This window comes from Lipomyces chichibuensis, assembly GCF_038497645.1.
Source record: "Lipomyces chichibuensis strain CBS 12929 unplaced genomic scaffold V1513scaffold_3, whole genome shotgun sequence".
In the NCBI taxonomy this organism is placed as follows: Eukaryota; Fungi; Ascomycota; class Lipomycetes; order Lipomycetales; family Lipomycetaceae; genus Lipomyces; species Lipomyces chichibuensis.
This window is the reverse complement of record NW_027117455.1, coordinates 729,374-752,099: the sequence shown is the minus strand read 5'-3', so window position 1 is coordinate 752,099 and position 22,726 is coordinate 729,374. Positions and strand designations below refer to the sequence as shown.

General features: G+C 46.5%; 10 protein-coding genes across 10 annotated transcripts; 3 read left to right on the top strand and 7 right to left on the bottom strand.

Moving 5' to 3' along the window:
• Positions 1-905: 905 nt before the first annotated feature.
• On the bottom strand, positions 906-3,595 carry V1513DRAFT_437863 (Glucanosyltransferase-domain-containing protein). Its single transcript, XM_066896978.1, has 3 exons — positions 3,022-3,595; positions 2,806-2,931; positions 906-2,428 (listed from the first exon to the last, which is right to left on the bottom strand). The coding sequence occupies exons 1-3, from the start codon at positions 3,160-3,162 to the stop codon at positions 1,211-1,213; spliced, it is 1,485 nt and encodes a 494-aa protein (XP_066756032.1). The 5' UTR covers positions 3,163-3,595; the 3' UTR covers positions 906-1,210.
• Positions 3,596-6,186: 2,591 nt separating this feature from the next.
• Positions 6,187-7,286, bottom strand: V1513DRAFT_437857 (ubiquitin-conjugating enzyme/RWD-like protein). The gene is made up of 3 exons (XM_066896977.1): positions 6,825-7,286; positions 6,654-6,770; positions 6,187-6,582 (listed from the first exon to the last, which is right to left on the bottom strand). Exons 1-3 carry the CDS (start codon positions 6,858-6,860, stop codon positions 6,274-6,276), a joined length of 462 nt encoding a protein of 153 aa, XP_066756031.1. The 5' UTR covers positions 6,861-7,286; the 3' UTR covers positions 6,187-6,273.
• Positions 7,287-7,335: 49 nt separating this feature from the next.
• Positions 7,336-8,386, bottom strand: V1513DRAFT_437855 (uncharacterized protein). Its single transcript, XM_066896976.1, has 2 exons — positions 7,922-8,386; positions 7,336-7,863 (listed from the first exon to the last, which is right to left on the bottom strand). Exons 1-2 carry the CDS (start codon positions 8,212-8,214, stop codon positions 7,635-7,637), a joined length of 522 nt encoding a protein of 173 aa, XP_066756030.1. The 5' UTR covers positions 8,215-8,386; the 3' UTR covers positions 7,336-7,634.
• Positions 8,387-8,659: 273 nt separating this feature from the next.
• V1513DRAFT_437853 (uncharacterized protein) lies at positions 8,660-10,264 on the top strand. Its single transcript, XM_066896975.1, has one exon. It carries the CDS (start codon positions 8,879-8,881, stop codon positions 10,058-10,060), a length of 1,182 nt encoding a protein of 393 aa, XP_066756029.1. The 5' UTR covers positions 8,660-8,878; the 3' UTR covers positions 10,061-10,264.
• Positions 10,169-11,295, bottom strand: V1513DRAFT_437852 (CRAL-TRIO domain-containing protein). The gene has a single exon (XM_066896974.1). It carries the CDS (start codon positions 11,211-11,213, stop codon positions 10,356-10,358), a length of 858 nt encoding a protein of 285 aa, XP_066756028.1. The 5' UTR covers positions 11,214-11,295; the 3' UTR covers positions 10,169-10,355.
• Positions 11,296-12,773: 1,478 nt separating this feature from the next.
• V1513DRAFT_429531 (uncharacterized protein) lies at positions 12,774-13,698 on the top strand (the record flags this gene model as incomplete). Its single annotated transcript, XM_066896320.1, has 3 exons — positions 12,774-13,331; positions 13,383-13,529; positions 13,582-13,698. 3 exons carry the CDS (start codon positions 12,774-12,776, stop codon positions 13,696-13,698), a joined length of 822 nt encoding a protein of 273 aa, XP_066756027.1.
• V1513DRAFT_177203 (ATP-NAD kinase-like domain-containing protein) lies at positions 13,614-15,431 on the bottom strand. Its single transcript, XM_066894278.1, has one exon. The coding sequence runs from the start codon at positions 15,111-15,113 to the stop codon at positions 13,845-13,847; it is 1,269 nt and encodes a 422-aa protein (XP_066756026.1). The 5' UTR covers positions 15,114-15,431; the 3' UTR covers positions 13,614-13,844.
• A 148-nt stretch (positions 15,432-15,579) lies between these two features.
• On the top strand, positions 15,580-16,715 carry V1513DRAFT_477378 (uncharacterized protein). Its single transcript, XM_066900241.1, has one exon. The coding sequence runs from the start codon at positions 15,873-15,875 to the stop codon at positions 16,575-16,577; it is 705 nt and encodes a 234-aa protein (XP_066756025.1). The 5' UTR covers positions 15,580-15,872; the 3' UTR covers positions 16,578-16,715.
• An 89-nt stretch (positions 16,716-16,804) lies between these two features.
• Positions 16,805-18,455, bottom strand: V1513DRAFT_373904 (major facilitator superfamily domain-containing protein; the record flags this gene model as incomplete). The annotated part of the gene is made up of 2 exons (XM_066894833.1): positions 16,805-17,933; positions 17,983-18,455. The coding sequence occupies 2 exons, from the start codon at positions 18,453-18,455 to the stop codon at positions 16,805-16,807; spliced, it is 1,602 nt and encodes a 533-aa protein (XP_066756024.1).
• Positions 18,456-19,916: 1,461 nt separating this feature from the next.
• On the bottom strand, positions 19,917-21,606 carry V1513DRAFT_437842 (uncharacterized protein). The gene is made up of 3 exons (XM_066896973.1): positions 20,735-21,606; positions 20,479-20,672; positions 19,917-20,425 (listed from the first exon to the last, which is right to left on the bottom strand). The coding sequence occupies exons 1-3, from the start codon at positions 21,486-21,488 to the stop codon at positions 20,237-20,239; spliced, it is 1,137 nt and encodes a 378-aa protein (XP_066756023.1). The 5' UTR covers positions 21,489-21,606; the 3' UTR covers positions 19,917-20,236.
• Between the last annotated feature and the right edge of the window lie 1,120 nt (positions 21,607-22,726).

Here is a 22,726-nt window from a genome sequence, read left to right as displayed (position 1 = left end):
CTGTTCTAGCTCGGATAGGTCAATAAACCTGCCTAAAAAAACCAGAATAACCGAGACCGCGTTAAGTACTGAAGTCCTACGCAGAAGGTATCGTCAGTTGTCGTAGCGATCCATTTTTATGGTTATGTGGAGCCACTTGATAAGGAAAACGGAGAGGTCGCGTATTGCAAGATGAGACGCGTGACAAAAACACGTCCACCGAAAGCGCGCGTTGTGCTAAAGAAATAACGCTATACCATACTGGGCATAGCTCTGAGTCTATTTGAGCTTCTTGTAAAATTGCCCGTAAATTTGATGCAAAAGCTACTCGTTCGCAAATTTACATGATCATATGGGTAAGGGTATAAATTTGGGGGCGTAAAAATGGTTGCAAAACCTCACTAATAATAATATGTAGAATTCAAAGTGATGAGACCAGAAACAGGGTTCAGGGTTTCCAACCCAACGAAATTCTGTCATCCTTACGGCCGAGCAGTGCAGCAGATTTATAACGACGTCAACCTCTATTGACATTTCATGTGAAACTGTTAACTAATAGATGTATTTTGCCCATTAATCTATTGCTTATACGCATATGGCCGGTCCCGTGATTTTTATCGGGAAGCATCCGATATCGCAGGCAGACTCTTTTAAAATCCGCCGATAAAATTACGAATAAATATCGGCAGACGTTTTATTTCGCCGATATAGTATTCGTAGCCAAAATAAGTCGCTGATATCGTATCGTCAACAGCCCTATAGGCGGCTACATGTATCCAATATAGACCTTTTGAGATCAGTTGCTCGCGTACGAGCCTACCAAGCATTTAGTGTCAGGACCAGGACTAGGACTCATAAATATTAGCGACAATATAGCATCCAGCTGACGTTCGTTAGTAAGAGCGGTGCATGCGCGCTGCACTAAATATGTTCCAATAATTCATTCATAACTCTACTTTTGAAACTACCGACCATAATCAATTTACATAGAACTATAAAACACATCGTTGAGATCAAAGTCCGGTCTAAAGAAGTACCATTCGTACGTACGAAAATAATAATAACACATACGAATAAAGATAAGATGCCAACCAATAGCAAGATATACCAAAATGGAAATATATACCAAAAAAACCTGGCCACACAGAAAATTCCAAACCTACGGAGTCGTCTCACTCCTACAAAACGACACCACAAATTCAATGAACATAAAGATATTGAAATTCACCGTTTAAGCAAAAACCAAACCAAGAATAACCGCAAAGACGGCAGTCGCACCGATCTTCTCACTTCCGCGGACGAGATTCGAAATGGCCGCGCTTTTGGAGGTCGAAGACGGCGAAGAACCGGTCGTTGAGGCCACGTCAGAACCTCCGCTTGAAGGAGAAGCACCGGTTACAGCAGAGCTATTGCTCTTGTCGGTCTGCTCGATAGCGGAGGCGCTAGAGACCGTAATACTGTACTTCTCATTAACAGTGCTGTCGGAGATCACGTTACCATTATTATCGTAGATTGTGTAATTGGTAGATTGAGTGGTGACGTCAACAAACTTGCCGCGGTTGTAAGTCGAGTTTAATCCATTCGCAATCATGGTAGCGACGGGAGTGTCGGGAAGAGTAGTGTTACCGTTGATGTATTCATACGACGTGGCGCAGGTAGTAGGACGGGGTGTAGCAGAAGCAGTAGAGAGACCGCTTGTGGTTACGCTAGCATATGCAGCGGATAGAGCAACGAAATCGTGACGCTCCTGTACAGAACCATCAGATGAAGAGATGTTGACAAGTCCGTAGTTTGAAGATTCCTGAGAATATTCGTAGACGAGACCACCAGAGAAGACGACGCTAAATTGGTCTGAGAAGATGGTGCCAATCTCCTGGAAGGTACGTGGAAGAACCTGGTTGCAGCCGAACTCAGAGAAGAAGATAGGAAGTGAGAAATTGGTATAATCCTGAACCAGAATGTCATAGCCGGAGGAGTCGATAGTTTGTTGCCCACACCATTGATAGGAGTTGACACCGTAGAAGTCAATTGCCTCTTCTTCCGGACCGCACTCGAAGTAGGCAGCGAGAGGGACACGGTATTCCAGGACGTCAGCAGCAGAGTAGCCGACGGGAATCTGGCGCTTGATGTTGTTCGTGATATAATTCTTCATGTCACGCACGACAGCCTTGACGTAATTAGGCGAGGCTTCTGCCGATTTGTCGTCGTTGATAACCTCGTTGCCGGCGAAGAAACCGAGGGTGTTGCTGTAGCCAGCGAAAGCCTCAATGACCTGGAAGACATGATTCATATAGGACTCGGTGTAGGTTGTCCATGGCTCATATCTGTCCAAGTTTTGTCCATAGATACCAGTGTTGACATCAAGGATGAGGTAAATCCCGGCACTAGCAAGAAGGGACATGCACTCATCGTGATCGAGAGTAGGGTCAATCGCGTAGATACGGACGGTCTTGTAACAGTTAGCGAACAGGGTCCAACCTCAAGGGTGAACAAGTTAGCGAGCCTCGAGGCGAGGTGGTGAAACCCTATCCCACTGAGTCCAAAAATAGAGTCGGACCACGCCGCGCGTTCCTCTCAGCAGTCCGGCAATACACAAACACAAACAAATTAAGTTAGTGCAGGCCCTCACACTTGTCTCCGTTTTTGTCGCTTCTCAGAAAACTGATAGATGGCCTGCATATCGTAGACGCAATAATTGATGGTTAATTATGACGAGAAATGCAAGTTGACGTGTGATATATACTGCTATTATCGGATCCAACATAGACGCAATGGCGGTGCCTCGAGACTCGCATGAATAGATTAGAAGCAAACTAAAAAACTTACATTAAGACCCAGTTGCTGGAAAAGGAAAATATCACGAGCACAAGTCTCAGGGTCGGATAAAGGGTCGGAGCCGTCTTGGAAGTTGGAATCACCGCCCGGCTGGTAGTCGACACCCTTGATCCAGAACTGTCATTAACGCAAGACGTTAGTCATAAAAATACGTTAATCGCGATCAACGAGACAGATCGACTGTTATAGCACCAAGAAATAACTCACAGTGTCACCAGTGACAGAGTCGACGAAGTATCTGCCTTTGATTTCGAGAGTATTTAAAGTAGTAGCAGCGGTGGATGCCGACGCAAAGAGGAGAGTGGCCGTGATGGCTGCAAAGGCTGATGCTGTCGGAAAGAATCGCATTGCTGTGGTGTGTGGGTAGCAGGATGCAGAAAAAAGACGAGGTGGAAGGGAAGAGGAGTAGTGAGACCGGGAGCCACGGAGGAATTAAGTAGAGGGAAACCGAAAGAGGCGGCTCTTCCAAAAGGAACACAGATGAGCCCAAGGTGCAGAGTGAGTGACCTTCTTACCCAAATTTTGGGTTATATATAATGGGTCGGGTCACCAGTGTGGAACTTGGGAAATAAATAAAGCTAACCCCACCCCTTCGGTTTCCAATTTAATTTAGCTGCATTTTATTAAAATTAAAGCTGTTCGAGCATGCGATCGTCCAGAAAGATGCCTAGAAGACGAACAACGGAACAGCAGGAACACATTGGGCAAAGTGAGCCGCGGGAAGATTAGCTCGTCGTTTGGGGTTGCCCATATTCATGAGTTTTGTTTTTGCGGGTTCACTTGGCTCCTCTCAATCTCCAGGCACCAGGAACAAGAATTGGGACGGGGGCAAGGGGCAAAACCAGACAGAGCCATGCGGTATTTTTAGCGTGAAAACTGTAGCGAAGGATATGGCACAAGTGGAGGTAAACTTTTTTGAATCACAGATCACAACTCTGACATCTGTGTTGAGTTGTGAGTTGTGAACAGAGTTAGATGCAGGGGCCCAGGCCAAGCAGGGATTTGCGACTACAGGAATAAAAAACAACAACACGTCGCGTCCTCGTCGCTACGCGTAACGCGTTACGCGTTCAATGCGCGTTCCTTACAAGCACTAACTAATCCCGCGATTGCCGCGCACAAGTTTCAACTGTCAAGAACTCGCAACATAACCACCCATGCTACCCGGTCGTAGATATTATCGAATCGTACCTATAATAGCACCCGCGAAAACAGCATTCTATGATACCAGGCGCAACATTAAAAATAACAACTGCTTCTCCGACAGTATATCTCGTTTACGTACAATAAACTCGATTATACCTTAGTATTCCAAAGTCCCGCAATATGTTGCAAACGATCAGATGGTTTTCTACCCGAGAGGTAACGAACTAGAACATTCTGCCATCAGTATCAATATTGGATCAGATTTCATGTAACTAGATTTAAAAAAATGGCGAATGGATGATTAAATAAAAGGAAATTGCGCATGCATCACAACAGTTCCGCGTAAGAATGCAATGGTGACTCGGAGATTCCGTCTTCACGCAACTAGAGTTTAATTCTCCATCAATGCACCTGAATACGGGAATGCGCCACGCGGATCCCAGCTTCAGTTTGGCCGATGGCTGCTGCTGTGTTTAGGCACGACAGTACGAACGAATACTTAAAAATCTGAGTACTACTTTTCGTGGGGTTCTCGTCTTGACGGAAATATTCTTGTAGTCTGCACCACACTTCAGGCAGTCCATTAACCGTCACTATTGTTGGACCATAATCGATGGGATGCGCGACAGGAAAGTGTCTATATTGTCGAAGAATACTTTTGCTGAATTCACGAGGAATAACTAGATAGCTAATCAAGAATTGATATGATGATGCACCAACCTATGATAGTGGCGGATCTTCTTTTTTCAATTTATACACCTGACTCCGCTATTGCCTATATATCATGTCCTAGGGCATCGTATATCTCATATCCCACGTAAATGTTGATTTCATCCATCATATCTACCATTATCGTCGAGATAGATATGAAAGTATTGTTGAAATTTCGGGTCCAAGTTATATAATTGGAGTTCCACCGAGATCGGCGCCGGACAACTCGATTATTCTTGAGACCTTCGCCACGCGACAGCGGTTCCAAGCGTACGCTAATGTTAACGTGAAACCGTCGTTTGTTGCAACCTTGGACGCTCATTTCTTGCTTGGCTAATTATGTCAGGGTAAGGAAAAATCAGGAGGTTATTCCGCCGGCATTCACCCCACAGTCCCGTTTTGGCCCATGTGGTCCAAAAGTCGAGCCAACCCACATTGCAAGCGACTAGACACAGTATAGAGGCGAATCTTTATCTCACACTAGCGTGGCCCTATCGTCTGAAGTTTCCGAACTAGTCGGTGGAGAACATCTACTGGAGTGTTCATGCATTGAACGACACTTCTAACGACTACTGACAGAAGGACCTGAATCGCAAAGACGGGATGTTCAAGTAATCAGTGGTAATCTCCATCGAAATGAGGGCCCGCCAGTCCCCATTGATGATTTGGCATTAGATACTGGCGGTCCAATCGGATCAGCACAATGTCAATATAAAAGACGAGTGTGGATTTTGCGATGAGAGAGTGTTATAGAGAGCAGGGAGAGAAGGAGAAGAATCTGTACCGGAGCAGAGCTATCTTCAATTCCAGCGCCTTTCCGGCTCTCTGTGGGCCATTGGGTTAGGGCACAGTTGCGGGGGTAAATGAGGGCAATACCATCGCGAATGCGTTCGCAGGCGTAATGCTTCATCTACAGCACGGAGTCACACGCACGTATATCCGCGGCCAGCCATTCAAGAGCGCCTTAAAGTCCATGCAGAACTCTGTGGCGCCACGACCTGCTGGCGAACGTCATTTACGCAATCGCCAATATCCACAGTCGTGAAGCCAAGGTAGATGACACAAGCAAACTCGCTGGCGCCATCTTCACAGAGCCAGAGAAACGCGAAGGCAAAGTCCTATCGGCATACACTCGCTCGACGAGATCATCGGGAAGACGGTCAAGTACAACCAAATGCTTGAAAGCAAGTTCCGTGGGTTCCTCAGCACGCTCCCGGGAACTTGACCACATTTGAGTACCTCGGGAAGAATCCTAATGAAGCTAGAGTGACCAGTTCTAGCTAGTGTCTGTGAAGCAGGGTAGCGGTGTGACTTGCAATCAATGTAGACATCGACCCATAAAAGGTGAAGCAGAAGAACAACACCGGATTAACTATAATGGCCGCGCGACATAACCTAGCTCTTTACTTCGGTTTTGTCCCTAATTGTGTATCAAATACCCCCTTAGATTTATGGCAGGGCAGTGTGAGAGGCCAAACCATAATAGAATCTCACCCATCGTGTGATTTCGCGAATAGGATGGAGAAGGTCGTAATATCGTATTAGTAAATCTTACATACAATGTCCCCTAATTTCGATTGATTACCGCGATATTCCTCATTCCTACTTTGCATATTTCTTAGTCCACTCTCTAGCCGTCTTCTCGTACTTTTTCCGATCGGCCTTATATACTTCCGCAGCGTCGCCTTCAATAGCCTGGTCCTCGTCCGGCTCCTTAAGTAACCCGACCGCGATCTCGATTACAGTCACGAGCTTGCATGCTGGCTTCCACTGATCCGTTTTCAATAGCGGTATGCAGACCATGCCGTCGGGAAGCACATTTGGATGGTAGATCTTTGTGATAAATGAGAGCGTTGGTGGATGGAACGGATATGACGGCGGTAATGTCAGCGAGAGCTTGAATGTACCGCCCTATACGACGTGTTAGCAATCAAAATGCCGCCACTGAATACAAAGGGTAGGCGCTGAGGGAAAGAATGTACCTCGTAAGGTGTTCCTCCCGGACCGAGAATACTGACGTCCCAATTTAATATGTCTGAATCGGATTTGGGACCGGCTGTGTAGAGGGGTGATCGCTGCGCATTGATATCGGCCAGTTCCTATAAGACACAAGAACGTTAGATTCCTAAGCCAAGGAATACGAGGACAAGTACCCTTCCTATCCGCCGCAATGCTTGAGGTGTCGCCATCGTAATCTAAGAAACGTGCAATATATAACAGGTATGTGATGTGGCGTCAATCAAATCGTCGGACTCGCTTCGAACAATCACAGAGTCAGTGAATGAATCACGCAATGTCGCCTAAACCTCGTCGACTACTACTGAAACTGGAATGATTCAAGTAGCGATCGCAAATTGAGTAAGTCCAAATTGACTATTGCGCAAATGTGCTGGCTACAAGTTATCCGATGAGGCGCTGGAGACGCGCTTCTTGCGCGTGACGTTCCATCGAAGTTCGGCGTTGTCACCGATGTCACAAAAGACGTCGGTTGCTAGTACCCATTGTCGACATTACGCGCCGACAAAATCCCACTTCCATCGACTGATATTGGCTGGTATCACAATGCCTGCATGTGGACTTCCAGATTTATTAATGTAATCTATAATAAATCTAGAAGCGATTTCTTTCATTATGCACCTTGTCGTTCATATTCTCGCTAATAAACTACTTTATATTATATGGGTGGGCACAATACACGGTTTATAATAATTCTATGATGAAATCCTACTCGATTTATAATAATTCTAGAAAAAATTCCTGCTGCGCTATTTTAACAAGATAGGCGCCAAAGGTTCGTCTACGAAGAAGTGATTAACAGTCCGGCTCATAAATACTTGATCTGTGAATATTCAATCAGATTTACGCTCATGACACACCTCTACACTCTACCCTGCTTTATTTAATAACACATTTCCATAAACAGCCATCCAATTTATCGTACACTCCACCGTAGCAATTTTAATTCATTCCCGTTGGACCATTGCCAAGAAACCCATGCCCGCCAACAATGCATATTTTGCCCATAAATTCTCACTTAATAGAATTGTCACGTAGCCAACCCAGGGCACATACCCCTTCACGGCGCCAATCACTTCGTTTTGTCGGTCAAGATAGTATTGTTTGTGCGCGTAGAGATCGACGTCATCCATCGCGTTGTTATCGCCCTTTGTCAAAAGAAGTTGATTTTTAGATCTTGAGTTTTGCGTTAGGAGCTGACTTTTTTCTTAATATCATCAGGAAAAAGACTTACGAGACGTGATTTCGGACAACGCGGTGCACTATTGGTATATCCCTTCCCTTAACATTATACACGACAATGTCCCCAACTTTAACCCGTCCCTCCCGATTCCATAGAAACAAAATATCACCTCGTTGAAAAGCTGGCTCCATTGATCCGGATAAAACGACGACAATAGGCGAAGGCGAATCAGTTACCACACTCAATCCTTTCCAAAACATGAATGCCGTAGTTAAGACGAGGCAGAAGTTCAGGGCTTGCGTGAGCGACTGCCGCAGTTGCGCACCGGAAAATTGGGGAAGCATGACAGTTGAGTGCTGAATTATCGAAAGTCTGTATCAGTCTACTATGCTAAATGCGATACAGATAACCCGTTGTGCCAATCGTTTGGCTACTATTGTGCAAATTTCTGATATTAGCCTTTGCGATCTGTACGGTTGTCCAAATCGTCCAAAACGCTATTCGAGCTGTGCACAGAATTAGGATTCAGGGGCAACAAAGCCGCATAGTTGCCACGGTTAGCACCCCATATGAATCAGAGGTAACCACTTGCGGCTATAATTTTAGATACTATGTCTGAAGGGATACTAAACTACGGCAGTAATCTTCAAACTTGTGATAATCACTTAAATAGAACTGGCCTGCTTCAAGTAGACTACCGAGGTAATATAATACAGTGCGTGTGTAGCGAAGGCTTAGTTCATTTTAGCAACTCGCGTTGTTGTTAGATATCTGAGCTGCATATTGCTCCCAAGATACGTCACGAAGAGCGGAGCATTTTCCCCCCCCTCAATAATAATGTGGCGCTGCTGGATCTCCCAAATATAATCAGCCGCGTACCCATCCATATCTTGCATGACAGGACGGTTAGATCCATACATATACGCCTGGCTTGTGAACTTACAAACTAAATTTAGCGCAATCTGAAAAATTTAGTTTGCAAGTGTTGAGTGTTGTGGAAAAGTCACCATGGCCTTCATACCTAGCAACGATCAGTTGGATGTGGTTAATATCCACTCTTTTTTGCATCCTCGGTACAATTCGCACCCATTCCGGGAGTTTGAATGCCGAAACGACAGGTGGCGCGCGATTGTTGATCAGGTGTGCGAAAAGAGATCAAGGCAGTTTCAGGTCGGGAGAATTGTATCGCCATTGGAGGAATATCGAGGGCCGACTGAGGAGGAAACGAGATCTGCCGACATAGCACAACCGCATTTTCAACTGCAGAAGCATCTTCAGCAACGCAAGCGCGCCAGCTCGGAGCTTGATGAAGATGACGATGACGATGACCAGGATGATGCATACCATGACTCTGACGCGCAGGACACTAAGGCCTTGATCGACCGGTGGCTCAACAATACTCGCCCACCTGTTATTGACAGTACGATCAACATTGGCCTTCTTCCTGTGAACAATCCGACACATAATCTGGTATCAGTCGCTGCGCCGAATGCAATTACTATAACTCCGCCGTTTGAAACTGCATCTAGTGCATCAATTCCAACTTCACTTTCCGCTCCTGCAGTACCTCTAAGTCCGGTTCTGACTGCGCCGTTTGACACAAATCCGTATACCACGACAATCACTGTTGCTGAATGGCAGGAGTTCCTCTCCCGTCCGTCGACTGTACAAATTTGGCGGAGAAAGGCAGTGCTTGGTGAGACCGGAGGTGATTCAAACGGCATCTCCGAGACATTGTCGGTACACACTTCTGCCAAACGACGAAAGAAATACGAGTGGACGCAAGTTTACGTTTGCGCGCATGCAGGTGCGAAGCGAGATCGGCGCGATCCGAATAAGCGAAGACGACAAACGAATAAAAAGAGTATAAAGTGCGGGTGCAAAGCAAGGATAACGGCCGGGAAAGTTATTGATGCGGATAGTGTTGTCGTTCGATGGTCGTGGGAGCACTATGGACATGAGTATGCATATCCTGTAACACAGACGTTGAAGGACGTCGCAACAGGTGACGATGAGGAGCCAGGGAATATGCAAGAGATTGGTAATGAAGTGCAATCGTTATTGGAGAGTATAGGAAACCTTAGGAATATGGAAGCAATGGCTAATGGGAATGATGGCCGAAAGCTATTGCTATGGAGAGATCTTTTAGCGTGCACACTGAGCAAAGGTGCCGAGATATTTGGAAGCTAACCGTGGGCAGCAGCATGTATGATAGTGGGAGTTCGGCTATGGTTTGAACCTATAGGCATATTTGAATATTGAGATACGTGAGCTCTGAATATCTAATTTCAGGTGCTATTACAATGTGCATACAAATTCATATTTCTAATTATTATGAACTAGTAGCTACATACAAATGATTCATTAAGCATCATATAGCTATCCACAATTAACCACTATCATTTAATATACGATGAGTTACCGAGTCCCCTTAACCCTACTTCCGCGCACAAGTTTACATCGATTCCGTCGTCTTCTGGCCATTTCAACTCTCCTCGACAACCGCCTCGGGGATTTTGACTCCGCCAACAAGTTTAACGCTAGTCGACACATCTTGCTCCACCAATGATGGCCCCTTTCCGCCATATGCCTCCGGAACCCAGGCACCCGCGTATTCCGCAAGATAGCCTCCATTGCTAAGCACAACAAACTTTTCGATCGTCTCGCGCGAAACGATGAGCTTCATGGCTGTGAACAGCCAGCCCATGATAAGCGGCACATTAACAAAATACTTCTTTCCCAGCAGTTCAGGATAATATCTCTGAAATACCGCGACTGCCGCCTTCGAAGCCTTCTTCGCGTTGGGATCCATTCGCAAGAAACTCACATTCAAGTAATCATGCACCTGGCTGATTTGCGTCCGCTTGCTAGAGAAGTCAAGAAGTTGGAGTCCTTTCTCCATCACACCGACACGCCATCGCAAAAACTCGTCAGTGTCCTCGAAAACAACGTCCTGATTGCCAGATACCTGGCCGTACAAGTTCCACGTAATGACCTCGCCGTCGGGATTCGCCTTGTCTTCTGTGATGTAGCCGAGTCCGTCGAATTTTGACGGGTGGGTCTCCTCGAAAGCTGCTGAGAGGGGATTGAACGTGGCGCGCCATTTGAGGGTTTCGAGGAGCTGCTGGTGCGCGTCCGGCACAACGTATTTATTTGCAACCAGAAACTTTAACACAAGAACGTCGGTAGTCGTAGACCGTTCGGAAAGATCGTGGCCGTATAATTCACTATGCTCAGCTTCCTTTAGCAACGCTGGCAACGCGGATATGAGATCGTTAAACGAAGTGAGCTCGGTCTCAGACAGGTGGGACAAGTGAGCTGGAGGGTCAGCAGATTCTGCCATATCTCAAGATCGATGTAAATTCTATGTTGTAGTTTTAGCTGGGACTCGAGTGTAGATGCGTGGTTTCGAGTTTTTCGATAAGGATTGTGATTTATCGGATGTGATAAGACAACGTCGTCATTACCCGGGCTTCGCTGATCCAACTTTATGACAAGCCGTAAGAATTAACATAGGAACAGAAAACCGACATCAACGAAAGATACGAGGATCCGAGATTGTCATATGGTGCATTAGTGGCCTTTACAAAGAATTTCAAATTACAACGATCTACTATGGATTCCATGAACAAGTACGGCAAGGAGGAATGTTTGTTAAATCTGGATATGGAGTGACTGAGTGGCCGACGTGGAAGTCTGACGAATGCACCGCACAAGATTGCCTAACTAATCCCCAATAATCTTAGTGAGGATGAAGGGTTGGGTATCTGTATATGAATTATGTCTGGTCCAAGAGAGTCCTGTGGATTTGCTATCGGTAACGCAGCAAACAAGTGTAAAGCGTAAAACCTCTGTGCTAACAACAAGAAATGGAACCACACTTAATTACGTGATACTCGATGCCCTTGTTTCCACGACCGTAAGTGCAATCGGATGCTGAGATTGGCTATACTCTTCATCTCTCGCACTGCCAAATCTATCGTATTGCAATTCCAGCTACCTCGCCTTCAAAACAGCTCCTATACCAATCTGCGGCGGCTCTTTTGTGAAATGGATTCCAGCATCTCCGCCCTCGAAATTATTTTTCCCTTACAGCTCAGCGGTATTTCAGGCTGGGTCATTCTGTGAGGTTGATGTCAACAAAAAGAATTACACTCGACTGGACTGTAGTCGTGGTGCTTATCGAACTGGCCACTTGAGTTTTCTCTGTGCAGCATCGACGAGATCCAGTGTCGCGGTAAGCAATAGCAGCAGATAAAAACAGTGGCTCTATGCCACCATTCAGCGGAAGGCGTCTCCTCGAGCGGCCTTAGTGGTTACATCGGAAAAGTGACGAAATTAAACGTCCCTTTGGTTGGTCAGGCCCAGTTAAGTTGGATTGGGAAGTCGCTGGCAGAAGGCGAATCAACTGCTGTTTTTGCTATCCAGCCCAACGCCCAGAGTACCGCAAATCGATCTACTTCGGCTCACTCATCACAATAACTTATAGACAGCTAAAGCGAAGCATTTCAAGTTACATGCATGCGAGGCATCCGGTCGATCAATGAGCTGCATGCGGCCAATAAATCGCGATAAATCTATGGCGGCCTGTAGATATGTCACGAACTAATGACAATGTATGGAAGTTATTGGAAGCTTAAATCTGACTTAAAGCCGCGTCGGTACACCTCTATCGCTTTCGTGCAGCAGCTGCTCTTAGATCACAACCTCATCTCCCTGTCACTGCGCTGCACATTTGGACCCTGATCCTTTCCGACTGGCTGGTACTCGAAGAGGAATACCCTTGGTGCGTCACCCAGCAAGCGACGCTGCTTCTGTTGCTCGCAAACTGTTAAATATTTAATTGCTGTCCGTCGTTATTTTATTTTACAGTTCCTGAATGATGATACACTGCAACAGCAGCATGGCAAATACATTAATATCCCACAAAAGTCCCCGCAGAAGGCTTTTCGACGACGAGATCATGGCTCAAATCGCGCTGCGAGCCGCCGACCTGGCTGTCAGGCCAAAAAGACGCCGCTTTAGTTTCCGTGCCCTGATCGCACTAATGTTCCTCTTCATCGTTCTTGTTGCTCGGACGTCCACGCGTTATCTTCTGATGAACAGGGATACTCAGCCTCCTAATCTGGTGGAACTGAAGGTGGAATCGCCCCAAACAGTACGACGAGACGTGGAGGACACCATTACCAAATCGTGTTGCATTCCTGAGAGTAATGTTGTTGCTAATCCCATGTTTGTCGACTTCGTGCATTGGGACAAGGCTCCACTCTATTACGGATATAATACTACATATTGGCTGACTGACGGCTCACCTGCTGGAGCCTATATGTATTATATACCCGAATCAAAATACCCAGATGGTGACTATCCGTCATTAATTCAAAAGATTACGTTGACACCGGGTCTCGAGTACAACATTTCATTATCTGCGCAATTCAGGCCAAGAAAGCTCGATTCAAAGGTGTGTGGCGTACTTCATTTGTTATTCCCCTATTTAATTAATGCTGTGTAGCAATATCATGTTGCCCTTCTTGTCGCAGAAGACGAGAACTTCCGCAGTATCATATATACCTTTACCTCACACATCATGCAGATTACGAACGGCACATTCTTCGGAACATTTGGGGCCACGGCCAGCACTGCGCATGTGAAGCTCATGGTATGCTTACTCACAATTGATAATATTAGACTGAATTCTAAGGACTCCCCAGGCTGCCTCGCTCGATTATGATACGTATTTCCACAAGTTGACGATATATCCTAGCGAGGACACAACATGTGGCCATCAAGACGCATTGAGTCCTCTTGATCTGATAGGTATTAATTGATGAGATTTAGTAGTTTGGCGTTATTCACCGGGGTTGGAGTCACGTGGGGCGTATATATGCTGGTTATGTTTCCTCTTTAAAAAATGCTAATGCCTCCGGAACAGTCCACGCTATGTATATCCAATGCCGTCTAACATCAAATACCCTCAAACAACAATCTCAACATTCCAGCCTCTAATATTTTCTACGCCTTTATGTACCGACACCGTAGCTCCGTTTGGCACGATAATAATCCGCCCATCAACACACCACCGTCTCATCCTCTCCTCTTTTTCAAGTACTGTAACACGCACTTCTTCCACTTCCTTATACAAAACTTCCTTTTCGTGTATATGCTTGCCATTTTGATATGCAAGCATTAGTACCCTCATAATCTCCTCTCCCTTCAGAAATGGCATCTGCACCATCTCTAATTTACCCGACAACGGCTCAGCAGTCGGTGCAATCTCAAAACCTGCCTCCAGACTCGAAATCGAAGTCATTAGCAAATATGAATGCGGGCCCTCGACGATCTCCTCCATACCGGACGGAACAGGTAAATACCGGACCGGTCCATGCCAGGCCACGTTCCGTGCAAGATTTTCTTCCGCGGCCTTCTTGAAACGATCATTACCTAGTTTGCGGTATTCTGGGGAATCGCTGTCGCCTACTAGTGCGGCGTGGATTCCCCATGATGCGACTACTAGTGCAAAAATCTTGCGCGCTCCGGATAATGAGTCTGGTGTTTCTAGCGCGACGGTCTTTCCGTTCGGATCGTGGGTGGTCGGTGGGATAACTTCCTTGCTGTCCTCTGGGAATGCGACGTAAAATGGATTTAATGGACTGGGTTTTCCGTGCAGCAGCGCGAATAGAGCGGATGTTATGGTACCACGAGAAAGAGATGTCATCAGCGCATTTCCTGAGCCAGTTGGAATCAGAGTGAGTATGATTGATTGTGTCGATGATATCGGTGTAAGCGAGTTGACAAGTTCATGGATCGAGGTGTCGCCTGATAACAGGATTACGGTGTGTGGGAGACCTGATTCCCTTGCTGACAACGACGCGGCGAACTCTGATATGGTCGACGCCGACGATGTAGGAATATATTCATGTGTGACGTCTAAAGCCTGAAGCAATGGCTGCAATAGTCTGTCGTACACTTCCTGGCCTCTTTGGGCTCCTGCAGTCGACGAATTCACTACTGTTATCTGGGATCGACTGGAGTCGAGGTGAGAAGGAAGACCTGGTAATAAATATTTCTGAATCTCTTCTCCCGTTGGAACAACTTCAAATGGCGTGACAACTAGCGACGGGACAACACTCTTCGAAGTGTACGATAGCAGAGACGACGAGGTCACCGCTAGTACGCAGTCCAGTGGCATCACCAAAGTATCGCCGCATTGCAAATTGTCGTTCTCAACCGTTATAACTGCCATGGCCGTTAAAACAATAGATACAATGTAGGCTCAAGGAGGGAAGTAATGCCCAAATTTGATTGTTGCGGGTAGAGAGCTTGGTGAGTAATTGGCCTCCCTGTCTGGCGAGTAGTATCGACGTTGGAAATGGCTACTCTCGCGGAGTTAAGGTCAGCGTGATGTCAGTCTTTCCTGATCACAACATTCTTCATTTCATCTTATGATAGTTTACGACCCTGAGCATTTTATGTCCATACTACACAAACAACACACATTCTCTACATCAGATCTCACCTGGCTTTCCGTACGATTCGGATAGTGGGCTCGGTTGAGCTGATGAGCGAGAGCTAGATACCAACATCAGGGGCAGCGCTCCTTTAACCTAACCCAGGGCTCAAACTTTTAACATCTTCCGTTTTTAGTCATACTGCAACTTTAATCACACGCGGATCACACGTGTGTCACGCGGGTCAGTTTTATCGAGACGAAGTATTTGCTTTTTGCTCTTCTGCATCAGCACCAACCGAGGATCGCTCATCAGCAGGCGATCTTCACTTTTTTGAATACTGTGGAATATATAATACGAAACGATATATAGCCATAATGTTTTAATTGGGATGGTATCAGAAGCGGCAATAGACAAGATGTGGAGACAACTGCTGTCTCCGCGGTGTTGACATAGAGAACGAAAGATAAAGAATAGCAAAGTGGAGGGAAGGTTCAATTGTTACATATAAAGAAGAAAGAAATAGTGGCTTTTGAGCGTTCTTTTGTTAGCGAATGCATCCGGTCATAAAGAAAATGTTGCGTGATAGAGGTGTGGGCGAGTCTTTTGACATTGTCGACTGTTCAGACGATTTCGACATGGACCCACACAAACGCCGATATTCGGGCATATCTACTACTTCTTACGGCGGCGCGACGGGTCAGGGTTGTGACGGCTCAATGGATAATGGGAACGCGATATATTACGGGTATGACGATAACGATGATTACGACGATCACGGGATCGGCGAGGGGGTTATCCTCTTGGACGATAATGCTGAGCTGTGGCGAGCAGATCGGTTCGGTGAGTTATCGAAGTATTTCGATCCTGTTCCGGTGAACTCGGCCGCATCAGTATCATCTCAGTGGCAGGTTGGATCTGTGCAGGACGATGCCGACCGCCGATTCGCAGCCGCCAAGTCAATGCGTGAGCACGCACACCCCGTCGTCCAGCCCCTGCCGCACAGCCATTATCAGCAGTATCCGGAGTTCCAGCTTCAATACCTGAAGCAATTTCCTCTTCAATACGACAGCATGATGACTGCAATGCCGCCACCATCTGAGTGCGCATTGTCCATGGAAACGCAGTTGGCGGGCCCGGACTCCCCTCGTAAGCGAAAGCGCAGGAAAAGTAGTTTCCAAGGAGAAGGTGCTCAGAAGCTTCGACTGGATCATGACGGTTTGGATAGACCATATCTTGAGACTCGTATGTGTGATTAGATTGTTGTGCAAGTCTGGTAAATATATAATATTCGACAGAGTATGTATTAATCATATTGAAACGGCTGTATTATTTCGAATATGTGTATTACCTAGCATAATATATTAATGGTGGTCATTAGCATTAAACGCCGTGATACTTATCAATTAAACCTGAACAATATCTAAATTACAAAATGATCCCATTATAAGTACTCTACTGTCTATTACACTATTTTATAGCACCACTAGAAGTACATCTCCTCAGCCTGCTTTGCAGCATTCTCCTCTTCCTCCTCTTTGTTTTGTTGCACGCTATGTTGCTGAGCCCATTGCAGTTCCCTCGTCATCGGATCACCAAGCGCGCGTCTCAACAACGAGCATAGGGCCGCAAACAAAATACTATTCCCAACCATTGCAAGCATAACCATATTACTGTTTCTATACCCGCGCTTCACATCCGCAGGCCACCCGCTATAAAGTGCGTACGTCGTAGCCACAGATCCCAAATTTCCAAGACCAGACACCACGGCTGTACCGACAGCTGTACCGACTTCGCCGTGCCGTGGTTGGAAAATTTCGGCCGTCCAGGTCATGCAGATGGGCACTGTAGGACCGAGACCGATACCAGTGATCAGCAGGCCTGCGTATCTGGACCAGTGGGTCGGCGCATATGTAGTGACGATGAGGCCAGCGATGATTATGAGCGACGGGCCGGAGAAGAATATCGCTCGGTGGTTGTGGAATCTGTCGGAGAGTGGTGTGACGATGAGAATACCGATCAGGTCGCAGATCCAAATAGGCGCAGTCAAGAGCGACAAGTCGACAGAATTCCAACTGGGGTTGATGGACTTAATGATCACCGTCGCAAAATTTTGGAGACCGATACCGGTCCCGACGACGCCGAAGTACATCAGTACGAGAGGATAGAGCCTGATGTCAAGAAGAACCTTGACCAGATCTTTGAGCGTCCATGCGTGCGCGGCGTAAGTAGCCTTCATGTCTGCGAAGTGGAGCTTGAAATCCTCCTCGTCCAAAACAGGTCGCTGTTCAGGAATGAGTCGGCGCAACCCGACGCGGGGCCCCTGTCCGATATTTGGACGGTCAGGAAGCCACCACAGAAGTGCAATACCGACTACAATAGTGACGAGGCCGTAGATGAGGAACATCCATTCGAAGCCAGTAAGACCCTTATCCATATTCATGTACTGAAAACCAGCAGACACAAGACCGACAACCGCAGCTGAGATTTGGGCTGCTGTGAAGTAGAAACCAATACGCTGTGCACATCTGTGGGGAGGGTACCAGAGTGTGAGGTAGTAAGCCATACCGGGCCACAGACCAGCAGTCATGATACCTAAAAGGAGACGCAGGAAACTGACAACTGTTAGTAGCTTCAATAAAAATAGTACAACAGATCACATACATAAAACTCCATGCAGCCTTCATAGCAGCCATGCAGGCGCCTACAATTCCTATAGTGGTTACAACACGAGAGATCCAAGCGTGAGGAGCGATTCGAGTCATGATTAAGTTGAACGGCACATCGAACACAACATAACCAACGTAGTAAAGCGCTAGACCAAGAGAAGTGTCGTGAGCCGTGAGACCGAGATACTCGATCAAAGTATCATGCTCGGAAGCGTTCATTGTCAGGGCCAGGCCCACGTTGGATCGAATGGCTGATGTCAAGAAGTACAAGCACCATAACGCTGATAACGTCAGACTTGCCATTTGGACAAATATGCAATGGTAGCTTACCAGGGATAATACGAAAATCGAGTTTTCTGTGAGCAGAGGAGTGAGTAAATCTCTTCGTTCTCTGCCACTCACGCATATATACCTGTAAATCTTGGAGAGACGCGCTGGATCCGGTTGGGGAATGTCATCCAAACCCATATCCTCGTGGCCAGCGAATGCAATATTCTCAGGCTCACCTCGGATATGAGTGGGGTGAATGCTCTTCTCTCTCTCGCTGTCGATGAGCCCCATGGTTGAAGTCGTGTGCTTACGATGTTCGGGCAAATGCGATGGAAGTTCTTTGCCCACCCACGAACAATTGAGAACTTCCCACTATATACTCACCAATGACTCCCGTAATTGGTAGGAATTAGGATCGTTGCGAGAAGCAGGAGAAGATGGAGAGTGTCGAGGCGAGAGGTTGCCGAGGTGGAATAAGCGAGATTGAGCATTTGAAAGTCGGGCCGATGTTCGCGAAAAATATTCCGGTGACGTAATTGAGTTTACTTTCATGTCGAGCTTAACTTTAAAATTATACTCTGACTGAGGCGGCCGTTTAAACTTTAGATGCGTTATATGATACATTAAACCCTTGTCTATGATTTTTTTTATTTTTCTGAGAATAAAAGCAATTGCATGCTAATAATAATTATCATCTTTGACCAAATTTCTAGATCTGCGCACAACATAGCATCCCCGCCAGACTAGTTGAAGATTGGCTCGCAGATAATTAGACTCTAGACAAGTACAGAACTACCTGATTGGCCTAGTGATCGAAGTACAGTCAGCGGAGGCAGTAGCTGGTGCACCATTAGACTCTAAAGCAATTTAATTTGTTGCGTCGGCTGTTTGCTGCAGCTGTGGGAATCGACAGTCTCCTCGATAAAGTCCCAACTGAGTAGCAAGGAATGCCCCAACACTCTGTTCTCACCATCCGCCGGCAATTGTACTTGGCTGCGTCATATTTCTTCTCTTTGCCATTTAGCGGGGGTCGCAATGAAAGCCATTTCTGCTCGGTGGTCCTGATTCCTTGAATCTCTGCGTAGACCATGTCTTCTTGCTCACGAGGCTCGTCGTGCGCCAAATTCTTTGGTTACGGGTTCGACTATTATCAAAGTCAGAGCCAGAAACTTTTCCTTTTGAAACCTCTCAGTTCGTTCTTCCTATAATTAGAATCATAGTCCACCAAATTCGGCGTCCACCCTGTCCTCTAATCTTAACAACGTGGCGCAATTGCGGCTTGGATTGTTGAGCCATTACCCAACTTGCACGGAAGGTCTTTCGGCTCAAGCATTGCAACCCCTGAAAAAAAAGGTTCTGAACCCGTCGTTCTCCACCAGATCTAACGAAGGGACGAATCAGATTGCATGTTGTGTCGTCGTTGGTGGGATGACGCTAACATGGACAGTAAGTTTGACGACTCTGCCCACCGGGCCTCCAAGCGATTCGCACGGGGTTGCTCCATTACTATTGATGAGGGTAGTTCCCGCCGAAAAGCAGATCTGCTACATCGCGCTAGTAGATGGGGTAATGATTTGATAGTTGAAATATTGGCTCGGCTGGAGATAAAGATTGCCCTCTATGGCAAAGTATTATTGCTCATTTTGATTGCGAGACCAGCTCACCAGAACCATCCTAGTGTATGGCAAACTCTTATTCGATCCATACAACCAGGAATAAGACAACTACGACATACGCCATATTACGTACAAAGCAGAGCAAGCAGCAAGTCCTATCTTCAATCAATAAACTTAACCAATAAACTCAATCGCCGACAGAAACGCCATATTCAGGCATGACATCCGCAACACGGACTCCCCTCGTATCTGCGATCTATTGCTCCAAAAGTTAGCGTTAGCACATGGTCACAAATAGGATTTCATGCCATTCCAATTAATCCGAGACCGACGTCACGGATTTCGTTGTATTCCTTCAGAAGTTTAATGTGTCGTTTGATTGTCTGAGCTGGATCCGGGGACCTGTTTGATCATTATAGTAAATAACGCCGCCGCCAACAAACTAGTAGCTAAAACAAAATACTTCAGTTTCTTTATGTAGTCGTCATATTCCTTCTGCAAATCTGCTAATCGGGCCTGCTTTTCTTGAATGCGAGCTTTAATCGAGGCTTCCTATGTGCCTTGAGTTAATAAATTCATCGAGCACATATGAAAGTGTGCTTCACCTTCGTTTCCTTCGCCGTGATAAAGTCCAAGGGTGACTTAGTTTGTGGCGCGTCAATTGGGGTCTTCCCTTGTCGGACAATATTACTTGATGGCTGCGCTACAGGCTCAGAATTGGACAAATCACGAAGGTGGTCCATCGACTCGGACGGGAGCGGCACAGTGGGGCCACTACATTCATGGTTTTCCGCTGCACCTGCAATTTCGTCAATGATTGTGCTCCAAGCGAGTAAGATAGCAGGACAGAAGGGCTGTTACTTGCTACCTCCTGGTCTCTTGGAGACGTCTGGTTTGGCTCGGAGCGGTTATTTTCAATGTACTGACTCGTCTCCGCAGTCTCGACTTCGACCTCATATCCAACAGGGCCGCGATCACATTGAACACAAGCACGACCATTCGAATCAAGCGCAACACGATCTTCCTTCAAGTGTGACAAGTTCGAATCAAAGGCATCATCTGTGATAGCAAAATTCTCACTAGGAATAGCTGCTAGGTGAGCTTCGTTGTTGGGCGGGGGTGATGTACTATCCATGATAGACACCTCCATGCTACGTTTAGCAAGATCAAATGCCCCTTGGTCGATGGCGTCTTGTGGGGACGGCGTAGAAGGCAGCTGCTCCATGTCCTGGTGCACTGATGAAGTGCGCTCGACAGCTACGGTGTCTACCTCGGTCGAGATAGTAGAGCCGAAAATAATCTCATTCACACTGGCGCGGGCATTTTCTTCGGCCTGATCATTCTGCTCGCTGTACTCTGATCCAAATTCGGAGTCATACTCATACTCGTCCGCACTTCCCTGCGTGATGTCGCAGTGCACCTCCAAATTATCATCAATCATTGCCGGCCCCATTAGCCCATCATTAACTGCATCCTCAACTTGATCCTGCACGCCATTCCCATCGTCAACGTGCTGTATGACCAGATCCAAACTACTTTCAGGATCACACTCGCCTGTTTGCATTTCTTGATAACCAACCGCCAGTTGCGACTTCTCGCTGCTGGAAACGTCCATTGATTTTGCCCGTGCTACCAGGTATTGGGTACAGCCTAATACAAACTCTTTCTTCAGATTTGTAGGCGTCTGTAGGATTTCTACTCGAACACGTCGCGCTCAAAACACATCCTCACAGACACCAAGGTGCTGGTGCTGACGCGGACGCGTATCTCGCGACGCGTTTCTATCCAGGGTTGGGGTAATATTTAAATTGGCAAAAGTAAACTGACGCCAGCGAGGCGCGTTCGGCCACTTTAAACTATCTGTAGCTTGGAAATAAAGTAATACGCTAATAATTGTAATTACTACAATTATGACAGTGATCTACGAAAATTCGCATGGAACGTAATTGGCGATCATCAATATGAGATATACGGATGCAAGGAATTTGTCTGAGGTAAATATAAAGTCTGCATTTCGCGAATACAATAGTCGCGTCAAGGTATTTTGGGAAAAGTTAACGAATATTAGACTACTTTGCGTCCGTTAAGCAGGAAAGCGCATGATTTCCGGACTTACTTTATAAGGAGCCTTGAATATAGGACACTGGCATTATAATCGACCGTGAGATCTGAAAATGCAAAAATGCTTGCCAACGTGTCCCATTTAATGTGTTGTACTTCGATCTCGACTTGATCGACGGCATTGCTTGTGGCTGCATTTGGAATAATGGCTTGATTTGCGGATGGCGATAACAGTGTACAAAGCTGCATTATTTGTATTGTATCTGGATCGGTTGTGGCCGGCATCTGTCAACTTGACAAATGGGAGATTCTCAGGGGGAAGTTCAATTTGGGCCTGCAGGAGACCGGCACGCCGAACAACATCGACGAACAGTGGCAATCACATTTGAGATCGACTAATAACAAAGCCCGAGAATGACCCGCTTTTCTGTTATGCCGCTCGGTTTTGTCTTCGGCTATTCTGATCCCCTTTATCCTCGTCGGTCTGGATCACCCTGCCCCTGCCGACGGTTGAAGGCTAACAAACGCCAGATGCCACATACCCCTTTGTCGTTTCTCGCCAGCCGTCAATTATCCTGCGCTTACTTCCAATGACAACTTGCAGGGTTGACAGTTTCCTCTCTTGGAGACCGCGTCCGCCGCATTTTCCTGCGGCAAATAATGAATACGATTTTTGACACCATGAGCTATCCGGTGCGTATATAGATATCAGGGCCTCGTTGATGCTTGTCTCTTACCCCGCCACCTGCTTCTCCGATCACGTCTTTTTTCCCGATGTTAGCAATAATCTGT

Excerpts from the sequence above, each read along its gene's own strand:
- V1513DRAFT_437853 (XM_066896975.1), top strand. The coding sequence starts at position 8,879 with ATGGCCTTCATACCTAGCAACGATCAGTTGGATGTGGTTAATATCCAC.
- V1513DRAFT_437855 (XM_066896976.1), bottom strand. The coding sequence starts at position 8,214 with ATGCTTCCCCAATTTTCCGGTGCGCAACTGCGGCAGTCGCTCACGCAA. Across the intron at positions 7,864-7,921 it reads GTTGTCCGAAATCACGTCTC|ATCTAAAAATCAACTTCTTT; the intron begins GTAAGTCTTTTT and ends GCAAAACTCAAG.
- V1513DRAFT_437863 (XM_066896978.1), bottom strand. The coding sequence starts at position 3,162 with ATGCGATTCTTTCCGACAGCATCAGCCTTTGCAGCCATCACGGCCACT. Across the intron at positions 2,932-3,021 it reads ACTCTGTCACTGGTGACACT|TTCTGGATCAAGGGTGTCGA; the intron begins GTGAGTTATTTC and ends CGTTAATGACAG. Across the intron at positions 2,429-2,805 it reads TCCAGCAACTGGGTCTTAAT|ACCGTCCGTATCTACGCGAT; the intron begins GTAAGTTTTTTA and ends AACTGTTACAAG.
- V1513DRAFT_177203 (XM_066894278.1), bottom strand. The coding sequence starts at position 15,113 with ATGGCAGTTATAACGGTTGAGAACGACAATTTGCAATGCGGCGATACT.
- V1513DRAFT_437842 (XM_066896973.1), bottom strand. The coding sequence starts at position 21,488 with ATGGACGTTTCCAGCAGCGAGAAGTCGCAACTGGCGGTTGGTTATCAA. Across the intron at positions 20,673-20,734 it reads AAGAGACCAGGAGGTAGCAA|GTGCAGCGGAAAACCATGAA; the intron begins GTAACAGCCCTT and ends ACGAAATTGCAG. Across the intron at positions 20,426-20,478 it reads TCACGGCGAAGGAAACGAAG|GAAGCCTCGATTAAAGCTCG; the intron begins GTGAAGCACACT and ends CAAGGCACATAG.
- V1513DRAFT_437857 (XM_066896977.1), bottom strand. The coding sequence starts at position 6,860 with ATGGCGACACCTCAAGCATTGCGGCGGATAGGAAGG. Across the intron at positions 6,771-6,824 it reads CATTGCGGCGGATAGGAAGG|GAACTGGCCGATATCAATGC; the intron begins GTACTTGTCCTC and ends TGTGTCTTATAG. Across the intron at positions 6,583-6,653 it reads CGGGAGGAACACCTTACGAG|GGCGGTACATTCAAGCTCTC; the intron begins GTACATTCTTTC and ends CACGTCGTATAG.
- V1513DRAFT_437852 (XM_066896974.1), bottom strand. The coding sequence starts at position 11,213 with ATGGCAGAATCTGCTGACCCTCCAGCTCACTTGTCCCACCTGTCTGAG.
- V1513DRAFT_477378 (XM_066900241.1), top strand. The coding sequence starts at position 15,873 with ATGCATCCGGTCATAAAGAAAATGTTGCGTGATAGAGGTGTGGGCGAG.